General features: G+C 51.6%; 4 protein-coding genes and 1 non-coding gene across 5 annotated transcripts; all 5 read right to left on the bottom strand.

Annotated features, from left to right (window-relative positions):
- Window positions 1-5690: 5690 nt before the first annotated feature.
- On the bottom strand, window positions 5691-8691 carry BBK36DRAFT_1161832 (hypothetical protein; the record flags this gene model as incomplete). The annotated part of the gene is made up of 2 exons (XM_024894401.1): window positions 5691-5713; window positions 7371-8691. The coding sequence occupies 2 exons, from the start codon at window positions 8689-8691 to the stop codon at window positions 5691-5693; spliced, it is 1344 nt and encodes a 447-aa protein (XP_024747209.1).
- A 4053-nt stretch (window positions 8692-12744) lies between these two features.
- On the bottom strand, window positions 12745-12852 carry BBK36DRAFT_t152. Its single transcript has one exon. It is a non-coding gene; the product is annotated as a tRNA-Leu (tRNA).
- A 1173-nt stretch (window positions 12853-14025) lies between these two features.
- On the bottom strand, window positions 14026-15539 carry BBK36DRAFT_1136227 (zf-ZPR1-domain-containing protein). The gene is made up of 2 exons (XM_024892913.1): window positions 15377-15539; window positions 14026-15309 (listed from the first exon to the last, which is right to left on the bottom strand). Exons 1-2 carry the CDS (start codon window positions 15524-15526, stop codon window positions 14032-14034), a joined length of 1428 nt encoding a protein of 475 aa, XP_024747208.1. The 5' UTR covers window positions 15527-15539; the 3' UTR covers window positions 14026-14031.
- Window positions 15540-15827: 288 nt separating this feature from the next.
- BBK36DRAFT_1143591 (hypothetical protein) lies at window positions 15828-16412 on the bottom strand (the record flags this gene model as incomplete). Its single annotated transcript, XM_024893609.1, has 1 exon — window positions 15828-16412. The coding sequence occupies one exon, from the start codon at window positions 16410-16412 to the stop codon at window positions 15828-15830; it is 585 nt and encodes a 194-aa protein (XP_024747207.1).
- Window positions 16413-16636: 224 nt separating this feature from the next.
- Window positions 16637-17358, bottom strand: BBK36DRAFT_1125904 (DUF866-domain-containing protein; the record flags this gene model as incomplete). Its single annotated transcript, XM_024891326.1, has 5 exons — window positions 16637-16780; window positions 16841-16963; window positions 17025-17090; window positions 17151-17265; window positions 17324-17358. 5 exons carry the CDS (start codon window positions 17356-17358, stop codon window positions 16637-16639), a joined length of 483 nt encoding a protein of 160 aa, XP_024747206.1.
- Between the last annotated feature and the right edge of the window lie 203 nt (window positions 17359-17561).

Below are 17561 nucleotides of genomic sequence, written 5' to 3'. Positions count from 1 at the left end.
ATGAAATGGCAAACGACAGGGTTTACATGTTGGCTCTTGTTTCTTCTCACATTGTCTCCGAGTCTCCGTTTTTGCCGGTTGCTGGCTGTTTGTTGTGGCCGAAACTCCCCAAAAGCACCGCCATGCAACCGGACGCTATCTGTTTTGGAACGGAGAATTATCATTGTTGCTCATATGATTATTATACGACAAATCACCAAAGGTTACTGAAACCGTACAGGGTCTTTGCTCTGATAGGTTGGGAGTACGAAGTACGTACGAAGGGGGAGGATCTTCGCCTGTGGATTGTTTCGATAGGGGGTTACTCTGGTTGAATCGGGTCAATAGATGAAGCAAAAAAGACGTAAAAGTTGCCGAAATGGTAGGACATGCAAGGCATAACTCGTCACGTTTCGCGCTGTTGCCTGCAGAAAACAGCAGTGATAACAAACCGACAGCAAGGTACAAAGTTGCCGAGTGCGAGAAGGATATCCAAGTGATATTCCGCTTTCTTTGCTGTTTCTGTTTAGAGAGGAATCAACTATGATGAGCTTACCATTACCTCCCTTTGTTGGAATGAAAAGCCTCGGGCCCGGGGAACGCAATCTCCACTACCAAGTAGGAAACTCCAGGTATTGCATGTAACTATCTTGCGCGACGACGACTCGGAGGAAGCTAAAGAAGGTACATACTTTCATGGAATATGCAAGGGTGGGAAGGGGAGGGGAGTGAAGGAGAGAGGAGGGGGGGGGCGTGCTTTGCAAACATCTGGAACAGGCAATTCGTGGACAGATGTCTGGATACATTAAGACGGGCAGCGATTTTTGCGAATATGACGATGGAGTAAAGAGCCGGATGACAGCGAGTTGCCGGTTTTGACGGAGAGGGAGTTGTCGTTGTCAAGTCTTGCTGTCATTGACTTGATCCTATTGGGGGCGCCGGGCTTTGACAGCATTCATCTTCCATATGTTCTCCATTCCTGCGGGCGGCCCTCTTGCTTCCCAGCAGGATTGGTACGCCCTTTTTTCCCTTTTTTTTTTTTTGCACATACCTGATTCGGTAGGATACCCACGCCTTCACGGAGTAAGCAGCCCGAGATCCAGGCAATGCTACCACAACCAACCCAAAAGCCCATTCAGACCAATACGATGCTCGAGTGCGTATCGAGAGTGCGTATCGCAGAAACGGCCGGAGAAAGACACAGCAGACTCGGCGCAATTACAAAACACCGTCACAACTTCTGGCACGCGCACATCAGACTAAACGTCCCAGAGTTTTACGTTTTCCCCATCCTTTCTTCAGCCAAGGCCCGACATGTCAACTTAGCCGTCTTTGCTACACTCCTACCTGTTGTTCTCCCATTCGCTGCGTCGGCTAATACAGGCACTGATGATGAGGTTATCGGGATGTACCGTACTGTACATCTTTCGAAACCCCCCCTACCTTTATTTCGCGTCTTGCCAAACGATGCTAACGCACGCCGATAGCCGAATCCGAAAAAGACGGGTAACAAAGTGAACAAAGTCTGCAGTCTTCACATTGACTTTCGGCTGTTGGTTGGCTTCAGGATTGAGGATTCCGGATCCTACAAGAAAGTGCCCACTTGGTTCGTCACCATCCATCATAATCGCTTAGGATGAGCTGCATGAACAAAGGTAGCAATGCGGTTCAGCGGCCCTGCCATGAGATTGACACAAAAGGCGGCAGCAAATTACATGTGCATGGCCTCCCTTACAGTTTCTTCTGGGCGGCCAACACACACAACAGCTGCTGGACGCACTCACAACTCGGGCCGCCGTCCAATCCCGTGGCTGCAGACACATGCGCGAGGCCCAATAGCCGTAGCAACTCCTCCGTAACGAGGAGTAATTGGTATGAGTCTTTCTCGGCTGGATGAGTCCAACTGCTACGAGTACCATGCCATCTCGTGCGTAGTTCGCACATTCTGACCTACCTGTGAAGGAACTCGCAAACCCAGGCTCAGCTGGAGCACAGCTGGCTACTAGCACGCCGGCCTAGCAGTAAACAGGACATTATTACCACTTCCAGTCCAGTAACAGCCTCCACGTTCCCCATCCTCCAAACAAGTGCTGAATGTGATTTGTGATTAGTGATTGATGGAAACTAACTTCAAGACAAAACAACAAATAAGTAAACAGCAAAGAGACTATTATTGACGCCGGGACTTTGCACCGAGTCGTACTAGCTCGCCCAGCCAGCAGATCCTCGCCGTCAGCCCACCCCAGTATGAACTGGGGGCGTTTCCTTTCTCCCCATGCATCAGCCCCGTCAATGCTTATTTCTACCTACGGCTCAGCCTGCTTCGGCTTGCCTTTGCTTTTCATGGATTTGTTTCTGTGTCGTTGGGCCAGGTTCTACAAAAAAAGCTGGGCTGAGTCAACTTTGACACTGGGAAACCTGTTGCATCCCATGGAGACAAAAGCCCTGGGCGGCCTTTTTGCTAGCATCTTCACCACAATTGAACTATTTTCGCTGCTCTTCTCCTCTCTTAACAACAAGGTAGAACTGGGCTGTGTTAACGAGACTGGTAACCAACTGCGTCACATGTAATAAACTCTTTTCTTCTTCCCTCCCTCCCTCCCATTCAACCCTTCTGGCTTGACCTGAGCGCCGCCGCTTCAAACTAGTACAACCTAAAGGGAGGTTAGGTAGTAACAGTAATACTAAATGACCGGAGATGCTTATCGCAGGGCGAGACATTGTTCGGATCGCAATTGGGTACGAGAATTACGCCTCTTTTTATTTGCTTGTGGCGCTGGTGTATCAGTTTCGTGGCGCGTTGGGCCGACACGGAGGGATTTGGAGGAGGCGGAAGCAGTTTGCATCAAGGCACGGATCGAGATGTGCTGCTCAACTTTGTGAAAAAAGAAGCACTTTTGTGAGATTTGTTCCTCCATGGCATTTATGGAAGAGTAATTTTTTTCCACGGAGTTGTTGCCTTGCATACGACAGCCGAAGGATAGTCCAAGCAATAACAGATATCACCACATCCCGCCCGTTTACCAGGGAACCCGTCAGCTGCGCATAGCCTTTCGTCAGGAAAATGAGACGAATACCCCGGTTAGCCTACCGACTGTTTTCTCAACATAGCCGTGGGAGCCATGTGGTGAAAGGGGATTATCCGGTTTGCGTTCTGAGTTCAAGGAGAAATACAGACCTAATCCTGTGATGGGACATGATGGGTGGATGTAGAGCACACTCAACGGTGGCCAGATAGATCTGCCCGGCATCATGCCGGTTTGGGCAATTGCTGTACTATATCATTCATCAGGCTTGGCGCAAATTAAACGACCAGCTGCAGCAGCAAACGGAAAGGAAGCATGTGCAAATTTGAACAGGCTAGAGTGCGGGTGTGGAGGATACCCAGCAATTGTGGGAATACGGCCAAGTCCTAAGTGAGAAGATTAGAGGATGGAAGCAATCTCAGCAAGAGAACTGCCAAAAGAAGCACTAGCACGGCGAGAACACGTACATACGAGGCAGAACACCACTGCCCCAATTCGGAACATTGAGTTGTCACCACGAGTCAAGACTCTGTTGCTGGTGTGTCTTGTCATGGGTTGACTGGGTTCCTCGGAAGAAGCTGAAGGAACGGACAATAGAAAGGACCCAGAAATCACCGATTGACCCGCACAATGGCCTCAACTCGAGGGGACAAAAAGGGATAATGCAGACCAACGACTCCCTAAGTTCCTACTACTACTACTACTAGACAAGGCATTGCAAGACCAACAACCTCTTTCGAGGGGGTGTGTCGAAAAGACGAATTGATCCGGCGCCACCGAATTGATTCCATCTTGTCCTTGTTTACTCTTCGCATACTTTGCCGATAAGTCATGCTTGGTTTTTGTTGCTATCCTCGGTGAATATCCCGCAACCGCCATCGGGCAACTCACTCTTGTCGGCAATCTCGTGTATTACAAAGTCGCTTGTCATGCTGCGTCTGCGATTGACGGCAACACGCCCCCTGGACGCGATTCGAATACTACTACTACTACTACTACTACTACTACTACTACGACGTGTTCAGCAACTCAGGTAATACGAGGCCAACTTACTGCAAACCCGGTACTATATGGTGTAGTGTGAGGTACCTATGTAGTTGGAACAGATAGCCGTTCCTTGTCGCATCGATATTGTAATTGCTCCGTGATGTACTTCGCAGTTCCCGGGCGCACGACCATGCCAATTGTCGGACTAAAGTGTACCTTTCAGGCAATTGACATAGCAGAGTTTCTCATACGAACGACAACGATGGTCGTGATCGCGGGATGCTCGTGCTGTACTCCGTGATAAGCTTAAGAAACCATAAAGACAGTCTGTGGAAACCCAAGGCAACTGCTCTCGCAACTTCATCAATCTCCTGACGAGAGAACCACATACATACACACCCTCCTCCTTCTGAAACATACGATAAACAGGGACATTTCGTGTTCTCTCAATCCTCATACTGTGTACGTGCGAGCGAGTGTGTGCCTTCTGTGCGCTGAGGGGTTTACAATGCAGTTCAGTCGCGTCCGTCAACCACCACTCAGGCAAGTTCTTTCAATCTCTCGATACGACGCCCATTTCTCTGGCCTTCTCCGTCTCTGAAATGGTGTGTACAGGTGACATCTCGTCTGGCTCCCGTGTGGCTGGCTGTGGTGCGGCGTTGACCAGCCATTCACGCAACACCAGCTGTCCGACTCCAAAGGCACTTTGACAATTGTGGGCTTCCTGCATCTACATGTATGTACACGGAATAGTGTATACCTAGGAACAGATTCTTACTTCAAGCCGTCCAATCCGCTGCGTTGTTGTGATTATGTTTAATATCGCTTGTGCAAACGAGAACGAGACACAGATGCTATCGCGCAAACACGCGCATGCAGATTGGCGCATCTATGGACTATATCTCAGTCAGAGTCAACATGTGTACTTTTCACTAGTTCATTCCATCGTATTACCTTGCGAGTCGCAAAAAGTTGACAGTTTTGCCTGCGTGCCAAGAGCTAAGAAGCACCACGAAACGAAGTACGAGGAGCATCAAACTCCCACTAGCAGGCTGCAGAGTTATGGAGCAGGCCATCAAGGGACTTTGTCCGTACCCTCCTCGGCAGACTCACGTATCACCCTACTCGCCCTTTTCAAGCTCCTCCCGGCGGAGAATATATCCAGCAGTCCAAGACAAAAAGAATGCTCAACCGTCATCATCTGGGCCCCAACGAGATCCGGCTTACTTACACCTCTGCATGATTTAGCTCCAAGTCAGAAACCAGAAAGAACAAGGTATGTAGCCTTTCTGCATCTCGGTCAATGCGGTGTGTGAAAGTGTTATCTTTTTCCCTTCGTTTGCATTTTCTTTCTGGCCCCCTTTGTTCGCCGTGAGACACGAAAAGTTGTTGTCATGCTTACGGGAGCCAAGAGGGATGATGTGACAAGCAAATTGTGGGATGATGGGGGAAATAATATTTCCGCATAACCCCGTATGCTCCTTCGGCCTTTTCATGTTGTTCCCTGATTTTGCAACGGGTCTTTGGAATCTGGCATGCAAGAGCCTGGCCACGTTTTCCGCTTTACAACGCTTTTTCATGTGGAGAGTATGAAACTCAATGGGACAGTAAGATTGTTCGGTTGCGATTACGCCAGTATTACTACATCGTCTGTCAACAACTACTAATCCTCCATGCCTCATGTTCTAGTATAACGATTTACACTTTGACCTGTTTCTCACCTGTATATCCTGATTAGTGATCGGACTTTTGTCCATGCCTCAAGCACGCAGGACAGATCTTCGAAACAAACATCTTCCCTGGTTCAACCGCCAATTCCCACTCCGAAACTCCCCAATCTCTGCTTGAATGAAATACAACCCAAACGGCATGTTTCTTCAACTACGTCTCGCACGTAGTATCAGTATAGTAGTAGTAGTATCCCGCTCAGCTTATCATCTTTTCCCTAAAACGAGCAAGTGCCTCATCTGTTGTCTCTCTCTCTCTCTCTCTCTCAAGCTTTCTGTCGATCAAGTGCCTGCAGGCCGCCAATCTGACAGGTGGATCTCTCCGCCTCTTCTCCCTTCCTCTCACTTTGGGCAATTGCCAATCTAGTCTTTCCATAGGAGGGCGTGTGCGTTAGGACTCTGTCTTTGTGTCTCTTGTATCTCCACGTTGTGCCGTGCCATGTGATGTGTAATCATTGGCAAGAATAGCCGCTGGATCAAAGGAGCTAAACGTGGAGTTATCCCAACTCTCGTATCTTCGCCCTCACTTCCATCTCTTACGGGAACCCAAACAGTATGTGGTCCGCAACCACTTCGGCCGATAAAGGCAGAGAAGCCTTAATATATATCCTTGACAGTCCAATTTAGTCTGATAAATATATCCATTTCGAGAAAAAGCTGCATCAGCTAAAACACCTTCGTCAAACAGAGCATATTCGTCGCCTTTACGTATTCCCCTCTTTGGAAACTGCCCAAGGTCCAAACCTGTCCATCCCGGTCCGGTACGCGCAAACACAGCAAATGCCGAACGCATAATCATCATCAATCTGATCCTTATTCCCCTCCTCCTCCTCCTCCTCTTTAGCAAGTGGACGTAAGATACCTGTTTTCCCCAAAAAAGCAACAAACGGCGCCATCAATCAGGCTGCTTATGTACTTGGAATCCTGATTGCCATTTGCGGAACATGCCGACGGATTTATCACTTTCTTTTGACCCTTGTTTGCTCCGTTTTAGAGGCGGTTTCTGCCCATGACTCGCCCTTCAGGCGTTCATTTGTGGAACGTCAATTTTGCGGCACTTGATGAATTTGTCCCTTGTCGCGGATGGACGTACGAGTACAGTACACACTTGTAGATACGGCATCATAGTCTATCCTGGACTGGCAAAACTGAGGAATCGTAGTGACACCCCCTTTGTTACGTAGTCTATCTGTTACAGAGATGCCTCTTCACCGTGGATACACAAAGACGTGTGCCATCCTCAGTGGCCCGAATTGTCCATTCTCCCCACCCTCACAACTCCGTTCCCTTTAAATAAACATATTCATAACTCACTTTGTAAGAATGAGTTGCGTTCCCGTCATACCATATCAGATAGAAGATATACTAAGAATAAGGCAAAAGTAGTCCTCGCCCGTAGAGTCGAGTGGTTGCAAAAAGATACAGGCCCATCGGATAGGCCGTACTCTGCAAATAGACGATAGCATCTCGAAGGTCATGTCAAAATCCGTATGTTGTGTGTGATAACCCATTCCCACAACTCCTTCCATATTCCTGCCCGCCCGGTTCGTAAGTAAAGTAAATCCTTCTTCCCAACCTCATCACCGCCCTCCTCTCCCTCGGCCTCTGCCTCGCCCGCGCCCGCGACCACCCCCACGACCGCCTTTCTTACCACCTCGCCCAGCGTTGCGATTATCAAACCTCTCAAACAACCGCTCCTCCCCAAACGCGCCCTCCCCAAACCTCATAAAGTTGACCAATCCCCTGTCCACCACGGCCACAATGACGTTCCTGTGTCCGTGCTTCAACCGCTGGTACAGCTTGCCCGGGTTTCCTCGCCACGCCTCGGGCGCGGGATCGTAGGGCGTCGACTCGAGCAGCGTTCCGATTTGCTCCAGCGTGGGAAGACACGAATCTGCCGTGTCCGCCACGGCGATGCGAAAGTCTGGGGGCGGAGGATTCTTCTTGGAGAAGCCGCCCGCACCGGGCTTCCAGACGTGGAAGTGCACCCGGAAAGGATCCTCCGGCTTGGATGCGCTCGGCGGCACAGGCAGCGGCTTGTGTCGCGGAATGAGGGCCAGCTGCTGGTATATCGGTCGGTAGGCACGGTACAGGCCCGGGGCGACGAGCGGGCCGAATGGTTGCTGCCGCTGCTTCCCAAATTGTAACATCTCCGGCTTGACAAAGGAGAAAAGCCATTGCCATAGTGTTTGTGACGGCTCTGTGGCTTCTTGTATGGGTGGTTCTGGCGGTGCTCGGAGGATGTTGAAGCCTGCTCGCTTCAGGTGCGCGTAGACCTGGTACTTTGGCAGTGTCGTCTTCCCTTGTTCATCCTCAAAGCCGATGAAGAGCGAATATGCAGCTTCAAGACTCAGCGGCAATCCAATATCGTAGTCGTCAGGCCCAAACCCAGGCCGAGGTGCCCCGCTGGTGCTCCCCTTCGGCAAGAGGGTTTCGAAGTCGGTATACGGCCACCACAGGTCGACGGTGCCTCTCTCAACAAGGTAGATGGCCTCTTCCGGTAGTAGCCACAGCCTTCCCACACCAAGCTGGTCCTTGCTCCCGGAAGCCACTCGTCCGATATCCTTCATCCAGCCCCCCTTCTCATGCTCCATCACCACCACCCGGTCCTTGAGCCACATGCCCTCGTAGTCCACCGCAACGTTCGCCTCGTCCGTCCAGAAATCCGGAAAGCACCAGCCCCGGGCCCAGGCATCGCCTCGGTGTATCCTCGTGTAGCTGAGCACGTCCTCGAGCGCCCTCCGGCTCGACTCCAGTGCGCCGTCCTGAGCCCGGGTCCCGTGCGTCTCAAAGTCCTTTTCGCCCTTGCGGATCGTCTGGCTGGAGACACCCTTCTTCGTAAATGATGCTGCGAACAGCTTGTAGTCGGGCATGTCATCCTCCAGCGCTTCCTCCACCGTCGCGGCGCCGCCTTCGCCGTCTGTGGGGACCGGGCCTGCAGCCAGTGGGCTGTCGTCGTCGTCAAAAGGCATGGCGTTTGTATGAGATTTGAATGAAATGAGGCTTGGTCGCTGGGTGCTTGAGACGTGAAAGAGGGACGCTCAAAGTGAAGTTCGCTCAGCTTTGCTGCGTTCTGTCAAGTCTTTTTAGCGCCTGAAAAGAAGTCGTGCCTGAACCGCAATGGTGTATGAGCGCTCGAGAATGAGATGCAATCAACACGGAAGGAGCTGTGCCATCATGAATGCAGAGATATGTGAAAAGAACATAAAGAAAGTGAAGAAAACTCAGTCCATGTGATGCCGATACGCTCTATCGCGATATCATCAAAGTGGGGTGGATTCTGAGCAAAGCAGCAATCAATTTCTTGCAGGTTGTTGGCAAAGGCACAAAGAGACTACCTTAGGTACTAACAAACTTGACACGTGACAGCGAGTTTTGGCCAAATTGTTCTCAACTGGCTACATGTGCTGGTGGGGAACCCTCAAAGCAGTGCTAAAAGTGCTGGAGGCAGTGGTGGAAACGAGAACAGCAGTATGAAAAAGAGAAGAGAAAAGGAAAAGTTTGCTGAGAGCTGCAGGGCCGGAGACCGCGCAACCAGACGGACGAGAACCCGAACGAAACAGCGGCCCGCTGGCTGCAATCGCATCCGAAGTTCAGCAGTGAGTACTATTCGCCATCACTTCAATTGTCTCGCCTACGACTTTCGTCCACGTGGTAGCCCCCAACCTGCTCCTATGTATTCCTAAGGTAGGTAGGAATCTCGGGTTCAATGTGCTGTAGTGGTGCCATGTGTGTATTTGCAGATATTTCAGTGCTGGATGCTGGGCGGTACTCTCTAGACTGCCCGACCACGACTTGATGGTGCGGGAGAATCTCGACGAACCCTCTTGGTTGCTAATAAACGCGAAGAACCTAACCCTGAACAAGAAGCGCTCTCTCGAATACCACTCCACGTGCCTCAGACCCATCAGGCCTTCACCTGCCAAATTCACAGAAGACGGCAATGCTCCTCCCGCGGGCTCTAGCCAACCCAAGCCCAAAAGCACAGTCAACGCGACAAGCCAGCAGCAAGACGCTTCGCAGAACCGGAGAAGAGGCATCTGAGGCTCCCGAGAGACACGAACATTACAAGGGCAAAAGCTCCCGAGACAGCATAATTCCGCATGACACACCATCTTAGCAAGCCTTCTGGATTTGACGGCCACGGAGACGGTGTACATGCCCATCATCGAGGCCTTGTCCCTCTCGACGTTGAGAGCGTACAAGGTCGACTGTACCTTGTCCTCCAAGTTCTTCACCCTAGGCTTCGACTTGCTGTTCTCCGCCATGATGGGCCGAGACACTGTGCGACAAGGTCTCGACTGGATCGGCCGTCATGTTCCTGATCGTGTTCCCCATCCGAGACTGGTCGCTGACTATGTCCTCGTGCATGTCGTCGATGCAACTCGGAGTAGTCCATGGTGTAGTCTTACAAGTGCTTCGACAGGATGTTGGCCCTCTGTCCGGAGGTGTCGCATCTCCTGTGATTGGCCCCTGCTGAGTAGATATGTTTAGGTAGTTCTCAAATCTTGTGCTTTGGATCGCAGTATACCTTCCAATAACCCATGTACATGTAGCATGTTGACGTCCGAGGCCGTTCGTGGAGGTGGTTGCCGGCAGTGGACCGCGTACAGCTCGACACAACCACCCTCTTCCACAAGGCCAGCTTGCCAGCTTCTGTCCACTATTACCTATTTACAGGTTCATAACGTCCCCGACGTAGTCCTTCCGTAGTCCTTCCGTCGCACCGCTCCGTTCTCACTATTGCGAGTACCAATTCAACTTCAAAGATGGACCATCCAGGCAATTGTCCCTCGGCTAGAGAACAATTCCACGGGATGTTCTTAACCCTTGGCTAACTCGAAATCTGCTGTATGGAGGAATGTCTATCTGCTGATGGCGAGTGTCTGAGCCAGGGCAAGTGGCGAGGTGGGAAGGCTCTACCGAACCACCATCTAACTACTGTATCGCCATGGCAAGGGAGAGGAGATATAGTCGTCAGATGTTATCACTCAATCTTCTCTGGCGCTGACAACAGTCATTAGCAAATCCATCCGCTGTGCTCTGTACCTCAGGAAGTAGATCCACATTCATAATTGCTAGGCACTGGGTACTGGTTGGAATGCAGCTGTCCAATACAGAGCTATATATCCTGCACAATATCCATTTGGTCCACAATAGCCTCGACGAAGCATTTCAGCTTGTACTCGGGCGTCAGCGCAGTTACCTGCCCTCGACCTTCGTATCCCAGGCTCTCTGGGGGCAGTGAAGGTAGACGGCAAAGATATCTGTTGCCCGCACTCTTGGCGTTGGCCACGGACGCGCGGTATTGGTAATTGTCGGCGCAATCTAACAAGAATAGGTCACAAAAAAGGCCGCCGTCGTCAGTGGCTAGATCGCTTGCTGATATTGATAGGCGAAAGCAAGATATGATGACTGGGGCTAAGAGGTTCCGTCGATGGCATGATGCTAACAACCATGTTAGCATTGCTTGATGAGGCTGAGAGAATCTCAAGCCGTACCAAATGTCCATCTAGAAATGCTGGTGATGCTAATCGGCGTGTTGGCATCGCTTGCTGATGTCGAGAGAATAGGCGAGGACCCGACTCTGGGTCAAGGGGCATACCCGGAGAGCGTGGTGCTAACCACCGTGTTGGCATCGCGTGCTGATGTTGAGAAAATGGACAGAATCCGATGCAATCTTGTCGAAACGTGGTGCCGTTGGATAGGGGCTTGCAAAGACTGGATGGAGATGCTTGATTCGCTCGATATGTGCACATACAATCTGCCCCAACTTATAGCCACGCGCGCTGTGGCTCGTACCCTTTCCTAACAGGCTGGACAGCATGCCAAACGTAGATAAAGTGACTTCGTTTCTCCAAGAGGTACAGAGCCAGATCAAAGGTGCGCGCTTGAACGAGATGCGCGAGTTCCGACTGGCGTTGGGCGAGGACGAAACGTTCGTTGGCGGGTGGTATATTGGAAGGGCGATGCTCCAGCCGGCTAGGAATGCCCACGCCCAGCCTTGCTGCCGCTTTCTGATACACATACTTTATTCGTCAACCAAGAGTATGCGAACGGAAAGCCAAAGCAGTTCCGCCAAGCTCGGGACGCAGACAGGTTGTCCTGGGGAAGTGCGCTTCATTTTTCTTCACCGTTGAAGCAGCAGCATATAGAACGGGAGTGCCGATTGGCGGAATCACGGACGGGTGGGTTGGGGAGGAACGACCAGGAAAGCAGCCGAGACGGCAGCAACACCTGATGTCGTCATATTAACAACGTTAACAGATATAGCCAGTGATCACAATCTTGACGTTTCGACACCCTCGATCGTCATTTCGCCTCTGTCCTGGTTCATGTCCTCATGTCTCTCGGCATGTCTATCAGAATGTCTATCAGCATATCTGTCATCTGGTTTGAGAATCCCTTCTCACGGGCTTCTCGACCTTGTCCACCATCATTTCGCCGGGACATCTTTTGGGAGGGGATTGGACCTCGGTGCCAATGTGCTCAGAAGGAGTGACTGGACAGCACCAGTTCATTCAGTGCTAGTAACATGGAGATCTGGAGAAAGATCAACTCACAATTGTTGGCAGGCTGGAGTGTCCAATTCAAGGTATGTATAAACTGATCGAGCTGACCATATCACTGCTGGATGTCGGTAGGGGCAGTTGAGCTTCGAATTATCTGTCGCCCCCCACCCTCCACCGCCGACGCATTTCTGCGAGTGATGAGTGTCGATACGGCTCGCCTAGGCTATAAGGAGAGCGGGGAAAGGGGAAAATCATGCCTAGTAAATATTCCGAATGAAGTGCACAAAATTGAAGAAAAAACAGCCAATATGGCGTTGATGCGCTGTATCGTGATAGCTTCAAGTGGGGTGGTTTCGTAGTCGTCACAAAGCCACCAGTTGCAGATAATGGAAAGGGAGACCGATAAAGAGCAAATTGGGCATGTTACGTCAATGCTGACACGTGATGGTGAGTCAGGCGAGGGGAAAAGCCTGGCCTCTCGAAGAAAACAGCAAAAAAAGTTGTCAAAAGTTCTGCGAGCCGCAGGATTCGAACCTACGCGGGCATGCCCATCACGGATCGAACGGTCGGTCGTTCCTTCCTTTCCTAAACGTGACGCCTTAACCACTCGGCCAGACTCGCTATTCCTGATTAATTGGACTCATCTTATTGTTGTATATCAAGTATGAGGGCTTTGGTGGCTGTTTGGCTTGTTGGAGGCCGGTCGTTGCATATGCCCCACTCCCGAGGTTCGGGTTGCGCTAGGCAGGGTGGGCCGCCGGGTCCCATCGGTTTAGCGCCGCGCTACTTCACTATGGGAAAGGCCAACCATTGTACCTCCAGCTGCCAGTACATCAAGCAATTGCACAATGCAACCGTCTTCTACGGTCGGGCAGTCGAGAGAAATTGGTTTTCTGAATTTCCGAGTGCATGCGATTAACCTACACTCCAAAATGCAGCGTGCAGACGCCGTGGCGGCGATGTTGCGACTCTGCACGTAATGGGAGTACTTGTGTGCGCATAGGAATACAGCGGGAATGGAGGTACTGGTTGTGTGTACTGTACGGAGAACCCTGCGAATCTTTTCCTTTCTGGGCAGAGCTACCAGGGCGAGTTCGATTTTCGCGGGCATCTCCATGTTGGGTGCTGAGCAGTTGGCAGCTCCGAGACAGCTTCTTTATACGGTCTTCATCTATCGATTCAGCATCCTTTCAGAGGTCAACAGAGGTCTTGATTACAAACGTGGGCAGGCATTCTCAATTCTCCTTTTCCATCTCTGCTTGGGTCATTCTGCAACTGTTTCGGCCTAGGCTCAAGTGAACCCACAACACTTGAGAAAGACGACATGGAGTCGGGCCACCGGACATGGAACGGAGAATAAACCTCACAACACCTGCTACTACGCAAACGAGGAGTTATTGAAATGCAATTTGAATATGGCACTTGACGGATTGATCAGTAGTAAGCCTACAAGGCTCCTGCCTCTCTCTATGAGAGAGGCGTGCGCTTTGTACCCCAGTTACCGATCAAGAGCCGAGGAGTTGTGGTTGAAATGACGGGTTCCAACCTAATATATGGAGACTCTGACGGACATACGAGGCTGCGAAGTTGATCCATGGAGTTATGCAATTGATAGATGAAGCTGGTAATCAATCTGCAGATTCATCAAGACACAGCACCATGCTTGATCAAGATTTATTGGGTATCAATCGATGGAAAACCCCAATCTCTTTCTTATTCTCCCAACCCATGCATCTGATATAACCCAGTATGAAAGTGCGTTACATGTAATTTTACTTCATCTCATCATGAACAAAACATTTAGTCCGTCTTAGCTTCCGCCTCAGCTTTGGCTTCACCCTCAGCCTCCTCCTTTTCAGGCGCCTCATAACCCTCAGTCTTCATGTCCTTCAATCCCAACTCCTCCTCCTCCTCCTCCGTTCTTGTGTACCTCTCCCTCTTAATCTTGGGGTCAGGCGCCGGTGGGTCAACCAGCGACTGGACATAACTGCTAGCAAACGGATCCGTCAAGATGACCGTGAAAGGCTTGGACCCGGCAATGGCGGTGTCGAGGTTCGCAAAGAATTTGTCCCACTGAGACTTCTCGTCCGGTCTCAGCGAGTCGCCGGCGCCCTCGCCGGCCTCAAAGATCTGGCTGTGCAGGTCGTCGCGGACCTGTGTCAGGAGACCCTCCACGGTAGTGAAGCGGCCGCCGAGGGTGCCTGGGTTGACATGCAGCTCCAGCTCGGGGCACTCGAGACCGCAAGTCTCGCTCTTGAGGATGTCGCGTGCCAGGTCGACCTCGCCGTCGACCTGAAGAGTGATTTTCTCGCCGTATTCGGGAATCTCGCCGCCCGTCTTGACGTCGTTGGAGCGGTAGCCGCAGGCGTCGCACACGGTTGACATGAGCACCACCTGCTTGAAGTGCGGGATGTCGACCATCTTCATGTGCGTTGTGCAGTTGTGCATGCAGCCAGGGCATGTCGCCGGGAAGCTGTAGACCTCGTTGGGAATGATGTCGCCGTCTTCGGTAAGGCCGGGGTTCTTCAGGTCTGCGTTACCGTCGCTGTCTGCAAGGCCGAGGGCGGCATTCTGTTCGGGTGTTCGCGCATACTCGTGCTTCTCCCACTTGCCAACACCGTCCTTGAGGTCGGGCGCGATGAAAGAGTTACCGGCGGGATCGTCGACATAGACGCGGAAGGGGAAGGCCTCTCCTGCCAGCATGGCCCTGCACTTCTTGATGATTTCTGCCACCTTTTCATAGACCTCGGGGGCCTTTTCTTTGCGCTCCTCCTGTCCCATCTCCAAGTCGTCGACGACGCCTGTCAGCAGGCCCTCGACATTTGTCAGCTGGCCGCGGCCGGCAGGAATCTCGAGGTCGATCTCGATGAACTTGACGGTGGCGGTGTCAGACTTGACGACCTGGCGAGAGAAGTCGTTGAGGTCGGTCAGTCGCAGCTCGTAGTGTGTGCCTTTGGGTTGAATTTCTCCAGCCGGCTGGATCTCGTTGTTCTGGAAGTTGCAGTGGTCGCAGTTGAAGGACATGATGACGACCTCGCGGAAGTAGGGAATCTGGGTAAGGAGAAGTCTTGTGATGCCCTGTATGTCTGGTTAGTCTCTGAACAAAGACATCTCAGCGGAAGGCTGGAAGAGCGCGGCGACTCACATTTTTGTGGCAGTTCATGCAGAGGGATTCGATCTCGTCCACGGGCTTGACGTCGTCCTCGTCAACGGTGCCATTTGTGGCAGCGGAGAGGCCTTGCGCCTTTGCGCCGATGGGCTCGAAAAAGTTTTGCTTTTCGCTTTCGGCAGCCATGATTGATCTGATTATTGTGATGTTAAAGATGGGAGAAAATGAAGTTTGTCGCAAAATGCAGTGTTTTGTATGACGGCGGGGTTCCGAAATTTTTGGAGGGGCAATTAAATGGTTGCGGTTATGTCATGCAGGGCCTGCGCTAGAACATTCCCGACGCATCTTGACGAGCCGAGAGCCAGCAAAAGAGGATGATTGCCTGACGGTCATTTCTCAGTGCTGTCAAATCTGCGGAGGATCACCTGATGTCGCTGATGTCGCTGATGTCGCTGATGTCGACTTGATCGTATTCGATAGAGACGATTCATTTCATCATAAAGTCGGCAAGCGATAGCGGGTTCGATGGGCGCTGCTGGCCAGAGAGCAGAGCCTGCAGTCCCGCCTTGCGATTTTTGGCGCGCTTCTTGCTGCTCGCGTTGGCCGTGGCTGGCTTCTGGGCCTCAACACTTTCGGTGGCCTTTTGCATCCTTGCCTTTGCCTTTGCAGCTTTCTGGCGCGTGGCAGGTCCGGGAGCCGGCAGGGGGATTCTGGTGACTCTGGCGCAGAGACCGCAGGTAAAGTCTTTGGACCGCTGTGGCGGTTTCGCTGGTGGCTGCGTCTTTCTCGTCGCTGTCTGGCTTTTCAATGCTTTGGTGCCCGCTGCCTTCTTTCTCGATGCCCTCAGCGTCTGCAGCTTCAGCTCTGTCCCTTGCCCCGGAATCATAATGTGTCCACAGGCTGCGCAGACATGCTGTCGCTCGAGGTCTGAGGGCGCCAAGTCATTGGAATAAAGGAGCGCTGCTCTCTGGCTCAGGAGGTGCGCTGACGTCTCTGGAGCTGCGAATCGGAGCATATGTGCGGCATCGGTGAGGAAAGTAACCGCCGGAGCAGTTGCGTTGGCAGCGGCCATGGTGAGTGATGCTGGACGAGACGCGCTGCCTGTGAAATAAAAAGTTGGGGAAGAAGTTTGAAGCTTCCAACTCCAGGAACCGTGATAGACAGTTGGTGGGGCGGGGGTGTCTAGATCACTTGGCGGGAGTGCACTTAATAGGGCGCTCTCCCTCCCATCATGACGTGAAATTCTACAAGAGAGCTGTTGGATGGTTCTCAAGGCTTCAATTACATTTTGTACATTCACGCTCGCTTAATCTCCCACACCAGCTCCTTGATGCTGACCTCTTCGTTCGCCTTTTCGTCATAGTCAAACCATTCCCCCTCCGTCAGATCAATGCCGGTGAACTTGGTGCCCGAGTCGATGCCATCAGCCAGCCAGTCGCCCTATTGAGGTCAATCGTCAGTTTGAAGGAATGTCAAACATTCATCAAAGAGCTCGCATACCTCTGGCTTAAACTCTACAAACTCCAATCCTCTGCAGTCAAACTCGAACAGCTTCTGCGCCTTGGGAGGCTCGGCCTGCTCGTAAGCCGCTGGAGCTGACTTGATCGTCGCAGAAGACTCTCGCTATGACACCACATGTGAGAACAGGCCGAGGAATCTCATCCCAAAGAGTATGAGCATTTACCTTGCAGTTTTTGCACCTCCAGACAAAGTTTGCTTCGCCCCTGCTGCCGCTCATCTCATTCGTTTCCTATGCAAAGCGATGTGAGTAGGTTGGATGAAAGACAACAAAAGAGACTAGAAAACTCACGAAGCGGTTTACGCCAACATAGTTGTCATGCGTCTCTCTGCAGGACGTGCACTGGACCTTGAACATGTACCAGAAAGGGTTGTCCTGCGTATCGTCAGGGCGCAGATTTGTTACGCTGATTGCATGTGAGTGAGCATTCTGTGAGATCGCGGGGCAGACATGGAAGCACAAACCCTGACAGCTCTGCGGTCAGTGTGAGAGCGAACATTGCTAGGTGAGCTTGAAGTGTCGGTATGTATATATGTGAGAGAGAATATTATGTCAAAGTAAAAGGGACCAGTCGCCGGATTCACACTGAATATCAAGTCCTGCGGTAATTGGAGATGTAAGAGAGAGCTCTCTGTCTTGGCGGGGGAGCTGGAAGCTCGTCACGTGACGCTAGAAACCTCGCAGAAGTGGGAGCATCGTTCG

The sequence above is a fragment of the Trichoderma citrinoviride genome (genome assembly GCF_003025115.1).
Source record: "Trichoderma citrinoviride strain TUCIM 6016 unplaced genomic scaffold BBK36scaffold_12, whole genome shotgun sequence".
Lineage (NCBI taxonomy): Eukaryota > Fungi > Ascomycota > Sordariomycetes > Hypocreales > Hypocreaceae > Trichoderma > Trichoderma citrinoviride.
This window is presented reverse-complemented; position numbering and strand designations above follow the sequence as displayed.

Bases quoted from the DNA above. Each gene is read 5' to 3' on its own strand.
- BBK36DRAFT_1136227 (XM_024892913.1), bottom strand. From the start codon at position 15,526: ATGGCTGCCGAAAGCGAAAAGCAAAACTTTTTCGAGCCCATCGGCGCA. The intron at 15,310-15,376 runs GTGAGTCGCCGC...CCAGACATACAG, and splicing joins GCATGAACTGCCACAAAAAT to GGCATCACAAGACTTCTCCT.